General features: G+C 43.7%; 1 protein-coding gene across 1 annotated transcript in view; it reads left to right on the forward strand.

Moving 5' to 3' along the window:
- LOC135215775 (uncharacterized) overlaps positions 1 to 25,165 on the forward strand; it is a 375,121-nt gene that overhangs the window by 39,188 nt on the left and 310,768 nt on the right. The window contains exon 2 of the mRNA XM_064250725.1: positions 16,484 to 16,618. Within this exon, the coding sequence (XP_064106795.1) occupies positions 16,484 to 16,618 (135 nt within the window). The remainder of the gene's footprint in view (positions 1 to 16,483; positions 16,619 to 25,165) is intronic.

Raw genomic sequence — 25,165 nt, forward strand, 5'->3', positions numbered from 1 at the left:
TCTTCCGCAAGGAAGGAGACTACGGGGACCAGAGGGGTACCGGCTAACACCGGTACTCCTCTCGCCTGGTGTCAGTGGTTCTGCCACTGCATCAAGGTCCGTCTCGGCCTCTCGTTCGCATTTTTTTGGGAGGTACCGAGTGGACGGTCGCCATACCAGCGACCGTGCAGCCAGGAACCAGACCTCTGAGCTCGCTCAGCGTCAGGTTCACGGCACGGAGCGGAAGACTGGTGACAGTCGCTCACGCGACTCTCACCAGACCAGCTCTCGCTCTCGCGGCGACCAGCTGGCTACCCGGGGACGTGACGGTCCACGACCGGCCACGGGCTGAGGCTGGGAAGAGGTCCCCCCGTTCGCCGGCACCAGCCACGGCTGGAACCAGCGACGTGACGTGCCGTGAGGACAAGCACCGGTCTCCCGTGACAGTGGAGCCTTCAGGTCGCCTGACCGTCGCTCTCACAGAGAGCGATCGGGTACGGCAACCAGCACCAGCTCTTCTGACACTCGAGATCGGGGCCGCTGTGCTCAGTCCAGCCGTTCTCCACAGCGAGACGGTTCGAGCCAGGCCTGCAGCTCGATCGCCACCGCGGGTTGACGATCGCCTGCAGCCCTCCAAGCCTGCTGGTTCTGCCAGCGAGCGAGGAGGGAGCGTCAGGTCTGCCTCTCCCGTACCTTCAACCTCCTCGGGTTACACCGGGAGGAGCGAGGTATTGAGGAGTGATCGTGAGGGGTGCGCCCCTCATGATCCCACCACGACGCCCTACGTGCCAGGCACGGTTCTTGGACCGGCCAGGACGTATGCGCAAGTGGATGGAGAAGACCGAGAGGGCTGTCGCTGTTCCCCCTTCTTAGGAGGAAGGTTCTCGGAATATGCTCTTGTTCGAAGGGCTTAACGGTCCTACTCTGCAAGATGCTGTGACTTCCGAGATCCAGAGGAACTTTGCCGAGGTTATGGTGCTGATCGTCAGCACAACGACCTCGGGGAAGGATCGCCGCTCCCACCAGCAGAGCCACGTCTCGGCTCGAGTCGTTTTGGGGCCCGAGAGGGAACCCAAATCGACGGTGGGTCTGCCGCGATCGGAGCTTGCCGACTGTGTTGAACCAGGTAGTCTCTCGTCTCCGGACAAGAAGGCTCTCTCAGTTTGGCCGGTCGAACAAGCTACTTCCACCTCCTCTACTGCGACAGAGGCGTTTTACGTGTCTTCGGACACCGTATTTGAATACCCTTCGGTCCTCCTGAGAGGGTTTCGACCTCGACGAGGACTGGAATGAGTCGGAGGACGGTATCGGCTCTCTCCTGTCAGGTGTCGATCAGCCCCACCCAGACGACGTTCACAGTGACGGCAGACCCTTACCTACAGTATGAGTTCGTAACCCTCCTCGGGAAAACGTTTTCTCCTGACGATACGTTTTCCCAGGCTCTGAGTGGCTGCTCCTATTTTCTCCAACTGCTAGTTCCGCTGGGAAGGCGAGCCAGTATCCAATTCCTCCCCCCATTCCCTCTCTCCTTACGGCTACGAGGGAAAGGGAGGGATCCTACAGAGATTTCTCTGTAAGATCCACGTTAGGGGCTGCACTACCGGGGGACCTTCGGGTCCTACCTGACGTAAGCCTGGTCGTGAGGAGGGATCCTGTTTTCCCCTCGATTTCTACGGGAATCGAGAGGACCACCAGGCGATATCGTTTGATGAATTCGGTGGGGGTTTCGCAGAGTGCTTAGAATTCTACGGAATTTCTAGCGCACTTAGAGTGTTCGAGTTTTTTACGATCTCCAAACACTTAGGCGAGACCACGGTCAAAGTGAGCGAGAATCCCCCCGATAATTGTTACACGATAATCGGGAACCTCGCTTATGTATGCTCGAATTCCTGTAATTTCTAGCATTTGGAAGGAGACTGCTGCTGAAAGAAGAGTATCTCACAGTAGGCGATTACCTGGAATAGAGAAGAACGGACGGGAACTTTGCCAGTTTGGCTTGAACTATCGTCTTCGGTATTCTGTCACCATTGAAGCTTTCCTTTGGGAAAGACTTCTTCACTCTCTTGACTAGAGAACGAAGGCGGTCGATCTCCAATCCTTATTCTCATTCCTCGAGGGGAAAAGAATTTAGGATGGAGGTCGTGGTACAGAACCTACAAATATACTACGTATTTTTATACATTCAACTTCCCTGCCAGATATATACTTAGCTATAGACTCCGTCGTCTCCGACAGAATTTCAAATTTCGCGGCACACGCTACAGGTAGGTCAGGTGATCTGCCGCCCTGCCCTGGGTGGCAGGACTAGGAACCATCCCCGTTTTCTAATCAGAATTCTTCTTTCGCCCGGACCATCAACATTGTTGTTGGTTCCTCTCGATTGGTTTTTCTTTTTTCTTTTTTCACCGGCAATTGATCTTCTTGACCGACTTTTGGTGACGTATCTGGATTGTGGATTGGCATACGCTTTTGTGGACTGTTTTGTGGACTTGATTTTGGAATTTTCTTTAATAATGTCTGACTCTGGTATGGTTGTGAGACGTTGTGTGAATGTAGGCTGTAAGGTGAGGTTGCCGAAAGCTTCGGTAGACCCTCACACGGTATGCAAGAGGTGCAGGGAGTATGAATGTTCTTTTACTAATACTTGTAAAGAATGTGAGAACTTGAGTGAGAACGAATGGAAGAATCTAACGAATTATTTAAAAAAGTTGGAGAAAGAGAAAGAGTGAGGGAAGGCTTCTCATAGAAGTTTAAGTAGTTCTAGATCTGAACTAATTCCAAGCTTGGGATCTTCCCCAAGGGTAAGTATTGCTACTTCTCCTTCCATTGCAGCCCCTTCTCCTATTGCCAGAACCTGTAGATCCAGCAAAAGAACTTGCGATCTAAAAGCAGCCTTCAAGTTGATGGAAAACAAAATGGCTGCCATACAAGGTAAGGCTAGTGTTTTTTCAGTGGACAGTGATATGAGTGTCCCCAGTGTAGTGGAGGGGGCATCTGGTCGGCTCAGCAACGCTCCTAGGTCTAGACCTCTTCCAAGCTCACATGCCCAGAGGAGAAGGAATGTCGAAAGCCGAAAGGAGGTTGTGGAGGAATCCCCACCGATCAGGTGTCCCTTCGGCGGTTTTCTGTGACACCCCAGACTGCCAAGGACCGCTATTGTAAAAGCGTCCTACGTGAGTGTTTTTCGTCGTCGGGATCTTCATCACCGAGACGTGATTGGAGAGATTCAGATTCGATCTCGGCCTCTCAAGAGGAGTTGGAAGTCTCCGAATATTGACTCGAGCCCTGAAAACTTCCCTGAGGAGTCTCCATCGGAGTGAAGAAGGCAAGAAGAGCCATTCTTTCAACCAGAGTGAGAAGGAGGCAGGAGGTGGAGGCTGTGGACTCCTCCCTCCTCCTTCCCCTCCTTCCGAAGAGGATAAAGAGGAGGCTACAAAGAGGTTCATGATGGCGATGCAGGAACAGATTTCGTCGTTTGTAGGAGTCCTGTCAAAGAAGCCTCCTAGAAGGAAGACACTTCCCTTCCTATTAAAAGATCCTCCAGACGTATGGAGGTATCTGCCTCCAGGATCGATACTCCTACTCGAGGTGAGGTTTCCGGTACGAACCTGATGAAAACCGATCAGACGTCTGGCACCGGCCAGGAGTGAGGAGTCAACCAGGAGGCAGGAGCCAAGAGCCAGGAGTGAGGAGTCAACCAGGAGGCAGGAGCCCAGAGCCAGGAGTGTAGAGGCATCCAGGGCAAGAGGCAGGAGCCAGGAGGCAAAGAGCCAGGAGGCAAGAGGCAGGAGGCAGGAGCCAAGAGGCAGGAGCCAGGAGCCAAGAAGGAGTCAGGAGGCAGGAGCCAGGAGTCCGGAGACGGAGGTCAGAGCAGGAGTCCGGAGTCAGGAGTCGGAGTCAGGAGTCAGGAGTCAGGAGTCAGGAGTCAGGAGGCAGGAGTCAGGAGCAGGAGTCAGGAGTCAGGAGTCAGGAGTCGGAGTCAGGAGTCAGGAGTCAGGAGTCAAGAGCAGGAGGCAAGAGCCAGGAGGCAAGAGTCAAGGAGGCAGGAGGTCAAGAGCAGGAGCAAAGAGGTCGGGGACTCGTTCCTGGAGGTTATGACTCTTCTCCAAATAGGAGCTCCTCTCCTTCAGAACATAGGAGGTCTTGAGGAGGACTCTCCCTCCAAACGTGAACTTTCTCCTTCGTCTGATCGAGGGTTAGACGAGTTGTCTGATGGACGAACCTCCTGCTAATGAGGGACTTTCTAGTTATAAAGTCTTAGCCTCATTATTACTTCAAGAATTTGGAGATTCTCTTAGTCCGGCGGCTCCTCCTTCTCCTCGTTCGCTCTTTTCGAGCTCGGCTACGGCAAAATCGTCGGCCTTTTTAAAAATGAAGCCTGCGATATCTATGAAGAAGGCACTCATTCTTTAGATTCTTGGATGGACAAGAAGAAGGAGTTAGGAAAGACGGTATTCTGCATGCCTCCTTCCAGATTGCACGGAAAGAGAGGTATTTGGTATGGGACAGGAGAGACTATGGGTCTTTCTCTACCTGCCTCTGCAGATGCCGACTTTTCCAATTTAGTGGAGGCCTCTAGACGTCACTCCTTAGGATCGGTCAGAGCGACGTGGAGCACTTCAGAGTTGAACCACTTTCTAAAAGGGACTTTTGTCACTTTAGAGGTGTTCAATTTTCTGGATTGGTCACTCGGAGTTCTGGCCAACAAATCTAAGGATCCGGAGTTTCTGAAAAACCCAGAAATTCTCCATAGCGTCCTGTCCTGCATGGACAAGGCAATACAGGACGGTTGGCGGGTGAAGTGGCTTCCCTTTTTGGTGCTGGTCTCCTGAAAAAGAGATCAGTTTTTTTGGTTTTTTGGATCCTATTATCGAAAGGGGTTTCTCCGAGCCAGAGGACTGCCTTACTGTTCGCCCCTCTATCGGATCATCTGTTTCCTTCTCAGTTAGTGAAGGATATATCTCGCTCGCTAACTGAGAAGGCGACACAAGACCTACTAACGCAAACGTCCAAGAAAGGACGCCTGTAGTGTCGACGGTTAAGAAGGACTCTCGTCCTCCTCAGCAGCCCTTTCGTGGAGGCAGCGGCTCGTCCCCCTGCCAGAAAGAAGAGCTCTGAAAGAGAGGAAGGTCTTCATTAGGCCCTTCAAGAAATCAAAGTGACTTGTTGCTCCTCCAAGCACCAGTGGGCGCCAGACTCCTGAACTTTGCAGGAGTATGGGCAAAAAGGGGAGCCGACCCTTGGTCAGTGTCGGTCCTGAAGAAGGGATATGTAATCCCCTTCGACGACAGCCCTCCCCTAACATCTACGCCTCAGGGAACTGTCAGCGAGGTACAGAGACCCGTTAATGAGAAAGACTCTCTTTCAAATGGTGGAGCAAATGTGGGAAAAGAGGCCATCGAACTTGTGCAGGATCCACACTCCCCGGGATTTTACAATCGCCTTTTTCTAGTACCAAAGGCATCGGGGGGGTGGAGGCCAGTTCTGGACGTAAGCGCTCTGAATCGCTTCGTACAGAAAAAGAAGTTTCGCATGGAAAACGTCCGCCTCTGTAATGTCGGCTCTTCGTCCAGGAGATTGGATGGTCTCTCTGGACCTGCAAGACGCATATTTCCACGTTCCCATTCACCATTTGTCAAAGAAATATCTTCGCTTTGTAATAGGAGACAAGATCTTTCAGTTCAGGGCTCTGGTGCTTCGGTCTGTCTACAGCTCCACAAGTATTCACCAACCTGATGGCGAATGTAGCAAGATGGCTTCACCTAGAGGGGATAAACATCTCCCTCTACTTGGACGACTGGCTGATCAGGGCCAAGTCGAAGATTCAGTGCTTGGAGGACTTAGAAGTAACAAGGAACATGATAGATTCGCTAGGGTTGCTCGTCAACCTCGAGAAGTCACAACTGATCCCCAGCCAGAACTTGGTCTATCTGGGGATTCAGATGGATTCTCGGGGTTTTCGGGTATATCCTTCGCGAGAAAGAATCGCTCGAGGTTTGTCGAGAATCTCGAGCTTCTTAGAGAGAAAGAACAGCTCAGCGAGGGATTACCTGAGCCTTTTAGGGACCCTGTCCTCACTGGAAAAGTTCTTCTCGCTAGGGAGACTTCACCTTCGCCCTCTTCAGTTTTTCCTCAAAGAGGTGTGGAGTTGGAAGACGGGTCAAACTCTCGGACATCTTCCAACTTCCACAGAAGTAAAAGATCATCTGAAGTGGTGGATCCCTCTGCTTCAAAAGAACGAGGGCGTATCGCTTGCTCTGCAGAACCCAGACCAAGTGTTATTTACCGACGCTTCGGAGTCGGGATGGGGAGCGACGCTAGGAGCAAGGGAGGTGTCAGGCACCTGGACAAAGGAACAGGTGTCCATGGCACATCAATTGCAAGGAACTTGTGGCCATACACTAGCCTTAAAGTTCTTCGAAGAGATAGTCAGAGACGGGGTGATACAGATAAACTCGGACAACACCACGGCTCTGGCTTACATACGCAAGCAAGGAGGCACGCACTCTTTCTACCCTCTATCAGTTACAAGACACCTGTTAACCTGGACGGAAGAAAGAGGCATAACTCTCCTCACAAGGTTTGTTCAAGGGATCAAGAATGTGAGAGTGGACAGACTGAGCAGGGAGAAATCAGGTCCTTCCCACAGAATGGACTCTACACGAAGAAGTGTGTCGAAGTCTTTGGTCCCTGTGGGGGAGACCTCACATAGACCTGTTTGCGACGTTCCTCTCCAAAAGAATAGAGATCTTTTGCTCTCTAGTGGAAGATCCGAGAGCCTTCGCAATAGACGCGTTCTCATGGATGGTCGGGTGTGGACGCATACGCCTTTCCCCCGTTCGAAAATTCCTGGGGGAAGTGCTCAGGAAGTTCGTAGCTTCGAAGAGCACGAAGTTGACACTCATAGCCCCATTTTAGCCAGCCAGCCCAGGAATGGTTCACGGAGGTACTGGAGTGGATAGTGGACTTCCCCAGATCGCTTCCAAACAGACACGATCTACTCAGACAAACCCCACTTCGAGAGGTTTCATCACAACCTCCCAGGTCTCGCTCTGACTGCCTTTCGACTATCGAAAGACTTGTCAGAGCGAGAGGCTTTTCTCGCAAGGCTGCGGGCTCGATCGCTAGAGCCCGCAGAGCTTCGACGAGAAGAGTATACCAGTCAAAGTGGGAAGTCTTTAGGAGGTGGTGTAAGGGTCAGAAGCTGTCCTCCTCCAGTACCTCTATAGTGAATATTGCCGATTTCCTCCTCTTTCTGAGAGAGGAATCACACCTATCTGTCTCGACAATAAAAGGATACAGAAGGCATGCTGTCTTCAGTATTCAGGAATCGAGGCCTGGACATTGCTAACAACAAAGATCTACACGATCTAATTAGATCTTTTGAGACTTCGAAAGCAGCTACTCCTAGAACACCTAGTTGGAATCTAGACGTGGTCCTGAAATTCCTTTCATCGGATAAATTCGAGCCTTTACATCTGGCGTCCTTCCGCGACGTCACTAGGAAATGCTTGTCCTGGTGGCTCTCGCTACAGCCAAGAGGACGAGCGAATTACACGCTCTGGATTCCATGGTGGGGTTCAAAGGAGATGCTGCCATCTGTTTCTTTCCAGACAATGTTTCTGGCAAAGAACGAAAACCCGTCAAAAACCCATGGCCCAGAAGTTTTGAGGTAAAAGGCCTATCTAACCTTGTAGGCAGAGAGATAGAGAGATCTCTCTGTCCAGTGAGAGCTCTTAAATATTATTTAGAGAGGAAGAGACAGATGGGAGCTTGTCAACAAGGTCTTTGGTGTGCGGTGAAGAAACCCCAAAAGACTCATGTCCAAGAACGCCTTGGCTTTCTTTGTGAGAAGCGTTATTACGGACGCTCACAAGAACTGCTCGGAGGAATCCTTCGGTCTTCTAAAGGTCAAGACTCATGAAGTGAGGGCAGTAGCAACGTCTTTGGCGTTCCAAAAGAATATGTCTCTAAAGAATATCATTGAGACTACATATTGGAGGTGCAATTCAGTGTTTGCATCTCATTATCTGAAGGATGTGAGAGTGACCTATGAGAAGTGCTTCTCGCTAGGTCCTTTTGTATCAGCAGATACAGTACTGGGTCTTGGAGCAAAGACTGATCCTTAATTTTGTGTTTTATCGTACATAAAACCCTCTTGTCAGATATGTGCTTGGTTTTCTATTAGCAAGCTCACTACTGTCGCACTAGGGGAGCAGAGTGTCATTGCTGGTAGGGGATCAAGGGTATGTATGACTAGTAGGGGAGTACAAAATTTTTTTTTTTGTATATTTTGTAATGAAAGTGTAATTATGTTTCGAGTTTTTGGTTGTTTGTAAGGAGTTCGGGGATAACTCCTTACAATCTTAGAACTAACATGGATGTTAGGATCAGGTGATCGGGATCGGTTTTGTGCTCCTTGAACAAGGTGTATTGTCATGTTAGTGGAATAGCACCCAATGACAAAGGCCTTTAGGCTCTGCCGAGTAAGTGGATAAGACCCCATTGGCAGACCCACAAGAACTCTTAAGCCATAGATCAATATCTCGCTGAGGCTCTTGAGGCTAAGCAGACTCCAAGGCAGTAGCCGCTGAAGTCTTCAGCCTAATAAGGTAGGAACCAAGGTTATTAATACCTACACAACATATGTTGTTTACCTGTCTATTTCAGTTGTTAGCTGTCTCTTTACCCACCACCAATGGGTGCTAATCAGCTAAGTATATATCTGGCAGGGAAGTTGAATGTATAAAAATGATATTGTCATGTTACAATAAAGTTTTTTATACATATTACCTGACAGATATATACGATTAATGGCCCACCCAGCCTCCCCGCAGGAGGACAGGTGGAAGAGAAGAATTCTGATTAGAAAACGGGGATGGTTCCTAGTCCTGCCACCCAGGGCAGGGCGGTTTGATCACCTGACCTACTGTAGCGTGTGCCGCGAAATTGAAATTCTGTCGGAGACGACGGAGTCTATAGCTAAGTATATATCTGTCAGGTAAGTATGTATAAAACTTTATTGTAACATGACAATATCATATTACCCTCGCGACATGATTCTTTGAACAGTTGAATTGTCCGGGGGGTAGGCGCATACCGTAGTTAACTCTACGGTTTGTGACCGAGACGAATTGTATCTTAATTGAACTGCAACTCGGGGTTGCCTGCAACCCTCCCAGCAGTTATCAGTTTCGATTTTAGATACTTGGTATTGTCACGACAACACCAAATCAGCTTTGTATTTTCCGAAATCCGTTTCGTTTAAATATAATTGCTCGAGCGTATTCTTTATGCTCGATGGTTCTAGCCGAACGCATTCCTTCGTGGAAGGGATTAACTGGCAACTCAGGATGACGAGTCACCGAGAGCTACTGCGTATTGAACTGCCTGATAGCAGCTCAGTATCAGTTAGGTCTCGGAGATGCACGGTCGGTTACGTCTCTCTCTCCCCTGGTTTGATTGACTACCGAATCGTATCTCTACCCAACAATCATGGACTTAGGTCTCTGATTAACAGGGATTCTCGCAATAATGAAGGACCATCTACTGCTCTGACGCTCGATTTCATCGCCTTCGACATTGCGAGAATTTTCAACAGAGATATTTCTTGGACTCTTTCATCTTTCTGTTTACCGCACGGTAACAGAAGTCTGTACTAGTCTCCCGCTGCATCGCACCGGGATAATGCGAATGATTTTTGCAGACAGACATCTGAGTTTGTCTTCAAAATATCTCGTATTCGTAGGTGTGCAATTATTCATTGCTCGCCCCGAATTAACAGATGTGTCAGAAGACATCGCCTACTCTCCGACCTGACAGCTCTACTTCAATGTTCAGCCCATGAGAAGCAGTTCTTCAGGCAGTATTTCCCTGTCTCTTTCATTACTGAAAAGCGCTCCGCTTTTATTGCAAACTACGATCCTCACCGGACAGCAATGAATAGCGGTTAGCGTTCTCAGTCTTTGTAGCACAGGTTCAGAATCTTGAGAATCCTTCTCTCGGTTCAGCTGTGAAGACGTAGGTTGCATTTTCTGTACACCTTCGTCTTCAACGACACATAGTGTTGTTTCTCCATAGCTGAGAATCAACTATACTATGAGATATCTTGCCATCAGGGACCTCGGTCTCTAGAAGGCAATTGACTTTCGCCTGTTGGGTATATGCCTTAAGAGAATCATCACCTCGCCTTCTGGCATCGGTGACGAACAAATTATTTGTTTAGTCTCTTGGCATAACCCTTTGAAGGCGAAGGTCACGTGACTTGCTCGGGTGCTTGGACAACTTGCCTCCTACCGAACGCAGTCAGTCGGCAGCTATCAGAGCGCCCAAGTCAGTTACGAACTTTGCTGTGGACTTAGTTCGGTTGTTCCATAACAGTCTTTTCTTCGTCCTAACGGCTTGTCACAGTACCCATACCATCGACACCCACCCATTGAGTGTCAGTGTCCATATCCACTACCGAGAAGAAGAACTTCACTGCATGGGGATAGGAGAATGTGAGACACTTCGCTGCAGACGGATAGACCAGTATGGGTACAGGACATCACCGAAGTCGAGAAGAGGGATAGGTCATACGACCATTCCCTTCTTTTCCTCTGAGGTAATTGCATGACTTTTCCTGCGAAGTCAAGCATCCAGGGGATGGGGATTCGTGACGCTCGATTTCGTACCGACTTCGTAGCGAAGACTCAGAACCCTTCGGTTCCTGACGATCGGTTAGAGTCCTTCACAATCCCCCTCCCTAATGGACTTCACCGCCTTCGATGCGAAGGAGATGCTGCTTTGTCCTGTGAAGAGCGACCGCGCTTTCTGAAGAAACTCGACATCCCAGGCTGAGTGTTGAAGACTCTTCGTCAGCACCAAGATGACCTAGAAGTACACTCCCTAGAGTTACACTAGAACTTCTCCGTGGCGCAGGTACTGAAGGCAGGGGTCTGGTACAACCAGACCACTGGCACCTCCTTCTACCTTTTGGATATTGCCCACAGGTCCTTGGATCGTTTTCCTTAGGACCCGTGGTGGCTGCTCAACACGTTGTGTAGCTAACCCCAGACCCTAGCAGGCTGAACAGCATCGAGTCCTGGTGTGACTGTAAGAATAGATAAGTGAATGAGAGAGATGACTGGCTTCTCTTCCATATTTTTCTCCCCCTCTACCTGTGGTAGAGGATACGGTCATCACCTAGCTGGATAAGGACGAGATGCAGGTGAGCTACTCGACAGAGCCCCATCCTATCCCTTTCACTAGGGATGGGAGCGAATATCCACCACTTCCTCCTACAAGGGGGGGGAAGTGGATGCCAACAAGAGACAAACCATAACTTTATGTTGCCTCTTGCAAATAGGAACTTGTTCTTGTTTGCTGGTACGAAGAGATACGCCTTGCCTCTCCTCTTTAGTACTTGGTCCAGAGGTCTGACCATTGATCCTGCGGTGCACACCCCGATCAATCGGACAGAGGCTTGGATCCCTCCCTTGCTCTTACGACCAGGGAGGCATTCCAAGGTTGGGCGAACACCAGTCTGTTCACAAAAGACTCAGATTCCTCCACCAAGAGTGAGTCTTCCTATTGTAAAAGGACCGAAGGTTTGTATGCCGTGTCGGAACAAATGACAATTTGTCCAAAATTGCATTTTCCTAACTATACAAACCTGAGGTCCTTTTACACATAGTCCACCTCATGCCACCCTCACTCTGCAGTTTTTGCTTGGGCCAAAAGCAAAAGTGATTTGTTTACCTCCCAGTCGCGCTGAGCGCGCGCCGTGTCGGACAAGCAGTTAACTACCGAACCCCTTGTTCGAAAGCTTACGACCTATCCAGCTGCCGCTAGTACCTTCCTATTGTAAAAGGACCTCAGGTTTGTATAGTTAGGAAAAATGCAATTTTGGACAAATTGTCATTTTAGCGAAGCAATTCTGTGTTCACTTCACACTCCTTGCGAGATGTGAAGATGGCATAAGAGATCTGCTGCTCGCTAGGGCCATACGTGTCTGCAGACACAATCTTTGGGGCAAGAAGTACCACTCATTCTATCCTGTAGAAAATGGTTAGGAAGAGCTCTTAATTTAGTTGTTGAGTCGCCGACAACGGCGACTTCTTAACTCTTAAGCCTTAGTTAACACAGCCTTAACTTTGGCTAGGTTGGTCAGGTGGTGATATATATATTATATATATATATTTATTTTTACTTCTTAGCCCTCATGGTATGGTCAATATGGTCTAGTCACATTGTGGTCACGCCCCCGTTGACAGATCATCTGGAGTGCACCAGCTTTATAGGTCTCTACCTCGCTGGCAACTCTAGTAAAGCAGAAGCAGACTTGGGAGACAGTAATCACAAAGTCAGCTATGCTAACTGGTGGAACCAAGATGTAAATCATCTGCATGCATTTGTTTCCCAAAATCCTTCTATTCTGTCCCTTCCCACCTCCAACGGTGGGATTCAGCTATATATATATCTGACAGGTAAGTTTCATGAACAAAATGATATTGTTATGATACAATAAAGTTTGTTCATACTTACCTGGCAGATATATATAATCAAGTACCCACCCACCTCCCCTCAGGGGACAGTGGAAATAAAAATTATGAATAGAAAATGGGAATGGTTCCTGATACCCGCCTCCCAGCGGCGGGAATGGGTACTAACCACCTGGCTGACCACTGCGTGTGTCGGAAGTTTTTAAAATTCTGTCGGACTTCAGAAAATACAGCTATATATATATCTGCCAGGTAAGTATGAACAAACTTTATTGTATCATAATAATATCATTTTTTTTATCAAAAAAGGCCAGTCTCGTCAGAGTTGAAGACTTTCTGAGAACTGTAGCCTTCCTTGATTGTCATCCGTCGAACGTCTTAATAAAGGCTTGGGACACTTTCGTGTCCAAGCTGGGAGCCTCCCCATGCCGCACCACCTTGGATGCCAGTCCGTTTATGGAATTTATCAAACCACCCATGCGAAGCCTTGAAGTCTGGGGTTGGCGTTGATGTCCCTTCTCCTACGTTGTCTTCGGCCTAGGCAATCAGATCACCGAAAATAGCACTGGCCTTGTGGGAGATTGCCGTCTCTGTTGTCTTATCGCCAGCAATTTTTTTTTTGTCTTTAATCCATACAAGAAGCAGCCTCCCCATCTCATCATGCACATGGCTCCTCTTGTTGGACAAAATAGTCACGCCCTTGGAAGGTGTAACTTCTTTGATGGCTTCCTTCTGTTAAGGATGGTTCCTATCGTTGACTGATTTCAGCCGTATTCCTTAGCGATCATACTCAACCGCATGCCAGCTTCTTACTTTTTAATTATCTTCATCTTTGTCTCCATAGAAAGCATCCTCTTCTTTCCATGAACTTGGTTAATTAAGTTCACACACAACACGATAAAGTAAATTACTACGAAGAAAGTGAAATCGCTAACACGAATTTACTTTAACAAACAAAATCTATGTGAATGAACGAATTGCACGTGCATACGATAACGCTAATGCGACGAAGTGGTCGAAGGACGCCTTTACATAGAAAGATGATGGGACAGATGCTGACCAATAGGAGAGCAGGATCTTGCGCCGGTGACTAGCATCAGGAACCAATGTGAGAGAGGGAGGATGGTGGCGAGTCTACTCAGTTGGCAGCGCGCGAGTTTTAAAATTGTTCTCGGCGGTCTGGGTGAATTTCGGACTTTACCCTTTCGCAACCTGAATTATTTTCATATACAGAATCAAAAAAATATTTGTCTGCTTTCGTAACCTGGATTTTTTGTAAATAGGGACTTTTGTATGTAGAGGTTCCACTGTATATTCCTTTTTTTATCTTCAGTTTTCATTAAATTTCTACTCCCATAAATAATACACACATAACCATTGCTTATAATCATACCTTATGATGGGGCTGAATGACCATTTGGGTCTTTGTCCTAGGTCTTAGACCTGAATCTCATACATCCATCCATCCAATAGTGCCTTGTTATTTACAGCTGACTTATGTGGAATAACATCAGCCATGAAATCAAAGAATACTCATTTAATATTATGAGTAATAGCGACTCCAGAAATGCCATAGAAGCCATTCAAAGGTACAATCCCAAAAATAAATAATATTGTACAATAGATTATAAGTTTTCATTCCATAAATCGTATAATAATGGAAAAAATATTGAAATATGTTAGATTTCTGTCCAAGTAGGAATAAATGGAAACGAAGAGGCTAACGTAAACATCCCTGTTAGTGACTATAAGATATATAAAAACAATAATTGTTAAAAAATGGCAAAATGTACGGAATGTAGAGCCTTATAGTAATTAATGAAACAAATAAATCCGGATATTAAGAAGTGAAATTCATCATATCAGAGAGAGATAGAGAGACGAGTAATCCTGACACGCCTCCGTATTAGGCCCCATTCGTCAGATACATGGGCACTTTTCAGAGGAACTGTGATTTAATTAATAATATATAAAAATTGGCATATGATAAAAGCACGAAAACTGTAGAGCATTTAATGAATTTTAAAAAGTTACTTGACTTATTCTGAATTTTAATAAACGTTACATGGGAACATGAGTAAATAAATTTATTGCATGTGTGTGTTTTAGTATGAAAGCCTTGGTGGAGTTTTTTCAATTTAATTTTAATTTATGCTGTATCATACTGAATGGCCTATTTGGTCCCAGTTCCTGGCCTCAGGCCTAGACCTGGCATTGTATCTAATCTTTCGGGCCAGCCCGATGAGAGCTGAAAATCAGCTCAGTATCCTGGTTAAACTATTACTTTTATATAATAATCCACAGTTATCAACGGTGGGCCTAGTCTTTTACTAAAAAGTAAGACTGCAAGCAACTATAGCTATGTAATTAATTGGTATTTATATACTTATACAACTTTTACAGAAAAATGTCATTTTTATAATTTTTAAAAAGTAGATTTTATCTTATTTTAAACAGATACAGATGTTATGAATAAAGCTGAAGACCTTAATTTACTTTTATTCCATCTCTCTCCCCAGCTTCAACTTTTTTAGCATCATTACAGCGTATCAGTTTTTAAGAGTAACATTAACCCTTAAACGCCGAAGCGGTATTTTAAAGATCGTCTCCCGTATGCCGGCGGCGTTCACGAGTGAGCGCCGAAGCGGAATTTTTTTTTTTTTAAATCACAGCATGCTTAGTTTTCAGGATTAACAGTTCATTTTTAGCTCCTTTTTTGTTGTCATTGCCTGAAGAGTTTAGTATGCAACCATCAGATATAAAAAAAAATATCATATATAAATATTGGGATATATGACAGCGTGAAAAAAAAAATTTCATATATAATTGTATAAAAATTGCGCTGTGAGCAAAACGGTTAAAGCTAATGAGTTAATTTTTTTTCGTTGTATTGTACACTAAATTGCGATCATTTTGGTATATAAACACATTGTAAAACAATCAAGGCAACAGAGAAAATATCGCAAAATGATGCAGGAATTCGTAACGTGCGGATGTAAAAAAAGCTGTTTTCAAAAATTCACCATAAATTGAAATGTTGTGCTAGAGACTTCCCGTTTGTTGCAAAAGGAAGGTAATTGATTGAATATTACTAGACTGTAAGTGCTGTAGCTTACAATTGCAGTTTTCGACCATTTCGGTCGAGTTAAAGTTGACCGAAGGACGAATTTTTTTCTATTTATCGTTATTTATATGAAAATATTTCAAAACTGATAAAAGCTACAACCATAGGTTGTTTTTTGTTGTATTCTACATGAAGTTGTGCACATTTTCATATATAAAACTTTATGAAACAGCTAATTTAAAATGATGCAAACATTACGACAATCGGACAAAAAAATTTATGATTTTATCGGAAGAGTTACCGCACAGACGTAAGGAAAATTTTTTTTTCATAAATTCACCATAAATCGAAATATTGTGCTAGAGACTTCCAACCTGTTGCAAAATGAAGGTAATTGATTGAATATTACATTTCAGTAGAGTCAAAGTTGATCGAAGGTTGAAATTTTGGCACTAATCATTATTTATATGAAAATATTTCAAAAGTGATAAAAGCTACAACCATGAGTTGTTTTTTGTTGTATTTTACATGAAATTGTGCACATTTTCATATATAATACTCCATGCAATGGCTAATATAAAATGGTGCAAAAATTATGTCAAAGTGACAAAATAATTTCTGAGATGTGTCGCTGATACTTTTTAGTGCGAGAAGAAAGAAATTCGCATTTGCGCGCCTGCGTAACGATTATAAAGAAAACAACGCCTTGATCCGCGAACTCCCAGCATCCCCCAAGGTGTGTGATTCAAAAGTTTTCGCCTAGTAGGCCTATAACTATTTTTCTGCGAATTTTTAAAAAATCTTTTTTATATCGACGTACCATACATTCAATCGGCACCCAACAGACAATTTATATCGACGTTTAATACGTCCAGTCAGCGTTGAACGGTTAATAGGGGCTTTTATGGTATAGTACTGTATGCACTTTGTTTTTAATTAATAATTTTTTTTTTTTCAGAATGGGTTCATTAAATAATCAGCAAGGAGAGGCGAATGGTGCTGAACTGGCAGGATGGGATCCGAGAATGGAAGATTACATGAATTCGCAAAGTTCAACAAGCTCTGGCTCTAATTTCACCCGCTCAAACAACTTGTAAGTCAGCATCCTGTTGTTTAAATAGTTTCCATCTCATGATTACGGTTTATTAGTGTTGTATAAAATACTGTAGTGTTAAAATTTCACGAAATCCTGTGTGCAAGTCAGAATTTGTATGTGAAATATAAAATTCATCTGATCTTGTTTGCTCCCTTGATTAGGATTCCTTCACAGGTTGAGGGGATAAGGGACCCTGGCATTTTTTGGAAGTGGTAATAGCACTCCCACAAATACCTGGGTCCTTACGGAATGTCCTAAAACTCTTAACTCTTTTACTCTTAGCCTTCCCTTACTTTTACTTTCTCTGACCTTCACTTTAGTCTTTATACCTGCTGTTTTTCCTTTCCCTTACTCATATCAGGATGACTATTGTTGGCGAACCTTGATCTCACTCTGACCATGGCTATGCTTGTTCTTAAAACCTGATGGAGGGTGAGGTTGGACAGCATTCCTCCTCACCCTTAGAATTCAATTACCTGACATGTCAGAGCGAGAGAAAAGTCTTGTGACAAACATGGCTACAAGCCCTGGGTCTGATCTTGACGGACTGAAGACGCTTTAGGTGCTGGGGGCCAAGTGTATAACCAACCAAGTACAGGCAGTCCCGGCTTACGATGTTGGGGTCCATGTATGAGACGCGTCTTGAGCCAAAATTTGCCATAAGCTGAAAAATTGTCAAAAATCCTAAGAAAACCTTACATTTAATGCTTTGGGTGTATTAAAAACAATGTAAACTGCATTTTTATTGCATTTTTCATGAAAAAAAACTTCAAATGTTCATTTTTTTTTTTTTTTTTTTTTTTTGCATTTTCGAGTTATAATTTCTTCTGTTAAATTGGCATCGTAAACCTGGAAATAATTTTTGGTGAACATAATTGAAAAGCGTTGTAACCTTGGAATGTCATAGGCCGAACCTGTCATAAGTTGGGACTGCCTGTAATATGCTCCTTGGTAGGTGGAGGACTACTTTGTCAAAAATTTTCTAACTCATCCTATGCAGAAACAATCTTCCCATCATGTTGACAACACTGGTTTGGACAAAGAGTCTTCTACCAGCTCTTCCCAGAAAATCCAAATAAAAAACTTGTTGTTTGGTTGGTCGCAGGTGCCGAACTAAGGAAACCATTCCAATTTCTTACCTTAAATGGAACTATTTTACCATACTCCACTGAAGTAAACTTTTAGGAAAGGTCGTTGATGAAAAGCTCACTTGGAATAATCATATTTACCAGTTAAAAGGGAAAGTGAAGAGATCACTAAATGTTTTAAATGTATCTAATTTTAATAGGGGTACTAATAAGAAATCTCTGTTAAGGCTTTACGATGCAGAGCATTTATCTAAGTTAGACTACGACTGCCAAGTATGCTAATCTCTTTCAAAGACTAAACTTAAAGGAAGTGGACATTGTGCATAATATGGGACCAAGGATCTGCACGGAGCTTTAACACTTCACCATTGAAAGTATCTATGTAGACTCCCATCAGCTACCACTGGACCTAAAGAGGCATGAGCTAGTCTGAGATACACCATGTGGCTGAAAAGCACTAGGGAGAAATCCCTCTTTCGAGATCTTGAAACAATGTGATGCAAGTCTTTTTCGATTTAGTAGATCTTCAACACCATTGAAATCAGACAGCTGGGTGAACTGGAGGATGAAAAAAAATAAAAATACTGCAGAAGATCTTTCAAGTTAAACATCCTGCTATCCCTCTTTGGTTTATTCCAGCAATAGATGTATGCACTAAAGAGATAGAGAAGAAAGGTCGCCCAGAAGAAATCAAAAGAAGTTTTTGGAGCATGGTGAGAGGTATATAAATGACAGGAAAATCTATACTGATGGATCAAAATCAGAAGATGGAGTGGGCTGTGCAGTGGTGTGTGTGAAGGGAGAATCATATATACAAAAGTTAAGTTGCCAGACTCCTCATCCATATTCACTGCTGAAGCAACAGCCATAGTTGGTGCTTTAAATCTTGCATCTTATAAGAAATTTAAATCCTCAGTAATATATATATCGACTCAAGCCCTTAAGGAGTTTAACCCTACCCATCCCTTAATTCAAAAGTCCCAGGAATGGCTTTTTTATCTTTGTGTTTGCACAAATCAGTTAAGTTTTGTTGGGTTCCTGGACAATGGTATAGAAAGAACGAACTTGGCTGACAGTGAAGCAAAGGGCTCTGCGAGATGTGATTTTCTTACTAATAAGGTGCCACATTTGGATATGCATTCAGTTACTAGAAGATACATCCATAAGAAATGGCAGCAGAGATGGACTTCCCCTATTTCATCCACAGATAGGAAGTACACAAATATTAGGAAAAGTATTGATTTTTGGAGTTTGGGTTTTAATCGCATCAGATGATTTGAGATCATCCTAACACGGGCTTAGGAGTGGCCATACCTGCTTCACCATAGTTATATTTTAGAGGCGTCAGTCATTGCCCCAATTTGTGTTCACTGTGATGATCAGCTATCCGTTTAGCATTGCTGGTGCACTCCTAGATATAGTCGCCTTAGGATAAAGTACTTAATAGCTGGAGACTATTTTAGAAATTTTAAATGATAGTGTGGAAGTAGATAATCTTAAGGGTTATCTGAAAGAGACTGGTTATTTTAAGATGTGATTTCAGTATAGTATTTGGTAAGGATTTCAGTTATTTTTATCTTATAAAGTATGTGTTTTTAAATACTATAAAATTTTGAAGGTTATTTATCTTTTTATTGGTTTTATCTATCATTCTTCAATTTTTCCATTCATATTTGAACACTGGTATCGTTCACTTATTTGTAATTGTATCATACTAATTTATATTTCATACATTCAACTTCCCTGTCAGATATATACTTGGCTATAGACTCCGTCGTCCCCGATAGAAATTCGAATTTCGCGGCACACACTACAGGTAGGTAGGTCAGGTGATCTACCGGCCTGCCGCTGGGTGGCAGGAATAGGAACTATTACCTTCTAAGGACAGATTTTTCTCTATCGTTTGGACTGTAAACATACGTTTACGGTTCCTCCTGATTTGATTTTCGTGTTTCAATCGCCATCGATCTTCTGGGCTGTCTTTGCAGGGAAGTACTGGGTCTTTTGGTTCGACATACGCTTTTATTAACTTTTAATTAATTTCGCTTCGAAATTTCGAAGAAAAATACTAGGGTAGAATATTCACGACAGGCCAACCCTCATCCACGGTGGACGGGTCTTATTCACTCGATATTAATTGGTGAAACATGAATACAATTGCAACTCTAGCATACCATTAAAAGACTGAAGTTTCGTCAACATATGATGGATATGAAAGCCCCATACGAACTAAAAATAAGCATGTGAGCTCTTCGTAAAATATGTTTTCAAGGCAGTTTTGAAATCCAATATGGCGGCTACGTTTGCATAGACGGTTCTCATTAGTGACGGCCACCATCTTTCCCAGCCTTCCCAGCATCATTTGAACAATGTTAGCGTATGTATGTAACGTTTATGATCTTACTCAAGATTGCAGTGTAACTCAGCACAATAAAACAACATTTTGTTGCCTATATTAGTGAAAGTATGAAACTTGTTATTCCCGGGGTTATGGTTTGAACTGAATTCATTCTTACCTTGTAAGCGGCGGTTTTTATCCTTACTGCCATCACAACTGAAACTCCACAGTGCTTATTTGATTGTTATTATACACATTTTGGTCTCAGTTCACTCCACATTGCACTTTAACCGTTGCTGTTCCTGGTTTCTAAGCGCGCGCGCCATAAACACAATTATGAACAGCAGACGACGACAGACGACGAAACTGCAAAGTTTTATTCCTTAAACTGTTTACTTTACTCGTTATTTAGTTTAAATTTACTTTATTTAAAAAATTTTGATTTAATTCATGTATATTATCCCTTTTTTGCAACCAAATTACCCCGAAAAATTACAGATATTTCTAAAGTAGATAAAATCAAATGTTTCTAACGTTTTCGTAACAATCTGGCTGCCGAAAACCATAGAGGAACGAATACGGAAAAGTGCATAGAGGAACGACTACGATTTTTTTTTTTTTTGCTTTTTTGTTTTTGCTAGCACTTTTAATTGATTTCAGTCTTTATTTGTATTTTGAATTTCTTTAATAATCGTATTGCCAGAAATAAATGTAACCTTAATGTTTGCATGCTTTAATGTTTGCATGCTAAGAATGGCAAAATCATTGTTGCCACATTAGTGGAGGCTTCACACATACGCCGTTCCATTATTATAAACTGTTTTCTATGAATTCTAGTTGTCATAGTAATGCAATAATGATAAAATTGCTTTAATATTTATGTATATATACTTCCAATACATAGCCTAATTTCACCAATTTCAACGTTTTGTGTGTAGTCTTATACCCAGTTTGGAGGGTGTCAACACATACCGAATGGCAACAGAGAGAGAGAGAGAGAGAGAGAGAGAGAGAGAGAGAGAGAGAGAGAGAGAGAAAGGAAGGCGGAGGAACGAAGAAGAAGAAGAAGAAGGTGGAGGGGGGGGGGGGGAGAGAGGTAGTGGAGCTTTATACGCGTGTTCGTATCCATTTCTCATAATGGAGTTTTTGTCTCTTGGTACAAGGACAAGTGTCGTTATTCTTTACCGATTAGTGATTCACGATACCCTTATAAATTACGGCACTGGGCGTAATGCACTATAGCAAAATCTCGTTCTGTTACGAGTGTTCGTTACAGAAAATAGGTATTGCCCAAAAAACGTGCTTGCACTCTCTGAAACCCATAGTAGACATGCTGCTTAGTTGTCAATCAAGTTTTTATAACCAAGTATTTTTACAAGCTAGCTATTGAATAAATTTGTATTTTTCTCAGTCAAAACATATGCCCCTCAGTGCAACTTTCCTCTTTTAACGACTTTCTGGTCATTGCAAATTCGGCCCATAATTTCTTATGAGAGCGAAAACAGACAGAGGCCCATGGACCGAAAACGATTGCATCACACTACGGCGATAATCCAGCAGTAAAACATCTTCATATATCCAAAAAGTAAATAATAAAGATATATATGCGCATTACGATTATAACAATTACATGTTATAGCTGATAACAATCTGCATGAATAACTGGTAAACTGTTCTGCAATGACAGTTGAGTATAGCAATTATTTACAATAGGTACGAAAGTCAAGATGTCGGACGTCATAATACAGAACTTAAAAGAACGTTTCTAATTCAGAAAAATAATTACTTAAATTTGAGTCAGAGTATAGACTTTTTTCAATAACGAATATTTTCAAATTAATCATCATAAATATGTAAAATATTGTGTTTTACTACTTATTTAAAAATTAGCTAAGAGCACGCTTCTCGTCATCTTCTACCAAAACAGCTGTTTACTCCTGGCTGTTTGTTGGTGAGAAATCGTGTTTCGATTGTTGTGATAAAAGTGCTCCAGCGTCGTGTACAAGTGGTGTGCGGATTTATCACAGGAAATGGAAAGTTTGTGACACAACGACTCCGTAAACATCGAGATGGCGTCAATCTTCGAAACATTTTTAGTTGTAAGTAAAAATTTTCTAAAGCGTTTTGGTGAGATTTCCACTGCCGTGGGCGCCATTTTCAGTACCCTCTGTTTAAATCTTAAAATTTGGCCTTAATTTCTAACTTTGGAGAAAAATACTTACTTCGAAAGGAGAGTAGAGGTCTTTAGCTCCGTTTTTCAACAACAAGAAGTCGTGACTGATGCCCATCTCCGGCCGGTGTCAGGACGCGTTATAATGTTCTTTTTCGGAGGGTGGCTAGCGTTGATTGTAGGTGGCCTGCTGTGATATTCTACCCTAAGTGAAACTACCGAATCATCGGTAGGACACTCACATAGTTTGCCATAAAGAGAATTATTAATATTTATTCATTATTACATGTAATAAAGGTTACAACTTTATTAAGGAAATACTAAACTCTAATTTCCTACTTTAGGAAGTCAGAAAAAGCATATAATTAGATACGCTTACTTTATAAGCTTTAATAGCGTTTGTGCTAACGAGCAGTTAGAGTATTAGCAGTACTAGTAGTTGTTGCATCCTCATCACCTTCTTACTCCTCAGAAACTACAAATTTATATATGCAAATTGAAGATAAATGGATTTCTCAAATGCAAGCTTTTAAAAGGTAAGAAGTGAATATAGTGTTCCCCCATTGCAATGGAGGGTGCATTTGATCGGCTCTGTCTCGCTCCCAGGTCTAGACCTCTCCAAGCTCACAAGCCCAGAGGAGAAGGAATGTCGACAATGCAGGGGGGGTTTCAGAGAATCCCACCACCGATCAGGCGTCCCCTCGGCAGGTTCTGGTAGAACGTCCCAGACTGCCAAGTTCGCCATTGGAAAGGCGTTCCTAATGTAATGTGTTCCCCATTATTATTATCGTGTTGACGGTTAAGGAGAAGAAAGTTTCAACGGCGTAGATTCAATGAAGATGCAAGATAATCTCGTCGTAGATATCGGAACCTCAGGAGAGATATCTTTCGATAACAGTTGCGGTAGAGGCATTGCCCTATCCTGTTTTCGTTCCCCCGTACAAATAGACGGAGGCTCTATCCCATGGGGTTTGAAAGAGTTATTTCAACAAATTCCTCATCGGTACATTTATATGAAAATATTCTAATCTGAGAAGAACGAATTAGATATTAAAGAATATATGTTGATCGAATGAATTATGGATCTCGGTTAATGATTAAACATACATATATAATTTTAAGCTTCTAGCTCCTCGGACATGAAGCGCCTGAAACGCCTGAAACAAGGCTGAGGCAAGGCCTGTGAAGAGCCTGGAAAGAGGCGCCAAAGCGCCTGAAAGAGCCTGAAATGAGGCGCAAACAAGCGCTAAAGAAGCTGAAAGAGGCTCAAACGCGCCTAAAGAGCCTGAATCGAGGCGCAAAGCGCCTGAAGAGCCTGAAGAGCAGGCGTGAAAAAGCGTCGGAGGCTCCATCTGAGCAAATGGACGTCGCAAAGCTAGCCTGAAGCTACTTGAAAACAGGCTCAAAATGCCTGAAGCGCCTGAAACGAGGCGAAAAGCGCCTGAAACAAGGCTAAAAGCGCCCCTGAAATGAAATGGAGGCGCAAAGCGCCTGGAGCGCCTGAAACGAGGCGCAAGGCTTCTGAAGCGCCTCAGATGGAGGCGCAAAGCGCCTGAAAGCCTGAAGCGCCCCTGAAAACGAGGAGCAAAGCGCCTGAGATGAGGCGCTAAGCACCTGAAGCTATAAACCAGGATCTTCATCGGATATGGAGTTAGATCCTGATTCTGCGTAAGGTGAAAGACATTCAAGGATTTCTCCTGATAAGGACGGGAGTTGTTGCACAGGCGGCCGTCGCCCTTCTCAGGATAGTCTTAATGCAAGTAATGGCAAGAACAAGATCGGTTTTTTTTCCTGGCGGGGACTCAAGATGTCTCACAGGCGGCCGTAGCCCTTGTCAGGTTAGAATCGGTACTGCTAAAAGCCCTTCACCTTACGGAAGGAGGCGCTCTCCTCCGGTTGCTCATTCTTCTCCCAACTTGATGGACAGGAAATGGAAGATAGATCGGAATTGGAAGCCAATAAGGGAGCAGGTCTCTCAGTTATAAGACCTTAGCGACCTTTTTTGATGAAAAAAATTAGTTCATTACTAATAAGACGATATTAAAATCTCCTCCTTCTAAAATAATGCAACCAACCATTTACAGAAAGAGTGGCAATCGTTTGCAAATTGAACAAGGTTCGTACGAGCTCTCATCATTGATTAGAGGCTCTTCCAGATAATAGAGGCGTAGAAATACGGCCTTATCTCCAAGAGAATAAAAATTTGAGGGATTCTCTTCGATCCGAGAGTTTTCATTGCGATCTCTTTCGACTAATGCTAATTCGTGTTTATTGACGAAAAGAACGGAGAGGGCAAAATTTCCATTCTCTCTCCGCATCGGAGAGGAAAGAATGTAGTAGGAAGACTTGCTGCATACGACTGCTGAATGACAAGTCATATACGCATACCATAGTTGCCTTTGTGGTTCGCTGCGGAATTATCTATATCTTACAGGATTTTCCTGGTAAGGACTTCGCTTAAAAAAGTTTGTTACGACAATACCTACTCAGCTTCTCGGTATTTAACAAAGGTTGTTTGGCTTAAATTGGCATTATTGAGAGCTTCCTTAGGCTCGGGAATAATTTTATTATGTTCCTTCATTAAATGAAGTAACTGGCAACTCACGATGAATGCAGCCAGGCAGAGCGAGACGGGGCCGGGGCTGTCATTGTAAGCGTAAGGCCAATACAGTACCATCCAGGTCTCGGTCATTAGCAGTCGGTTGCATCTCTCTCTCCAACGGGATCGAATGGTTAACCGTATATTCCCCCTACAATCATGGACTTAGTCTCGAATGGAGGGGATAGTTAAGCTAACATAAATAAAAATATTGTCTGCCTTTTGCTAAGAGCTTTCAATAAGAAAGATATTATAACCTTTCAATGCTGTTTACCGTAGGGACATTATTAAAGGATTCTAACGCAGCAGAACATTATATTATATAATGCTCTCATGCTTACGAAAGCAT

Source organism: Macrobrachium nipponense, chromosome 5, assembly GCF_015104395.2.
Source record: "Macrobrachium nipponense isolate FS-2020 chromosome 5, ASM1510439v2, whole genome shotgun sequence".
Taxonomy (NCBI): Eukaryota; Metazoa; Arthropoda; class Malacostraca; order Decapoda; family Palaemonidae; genus Macrobrachium; species Macrobrachium nipponense.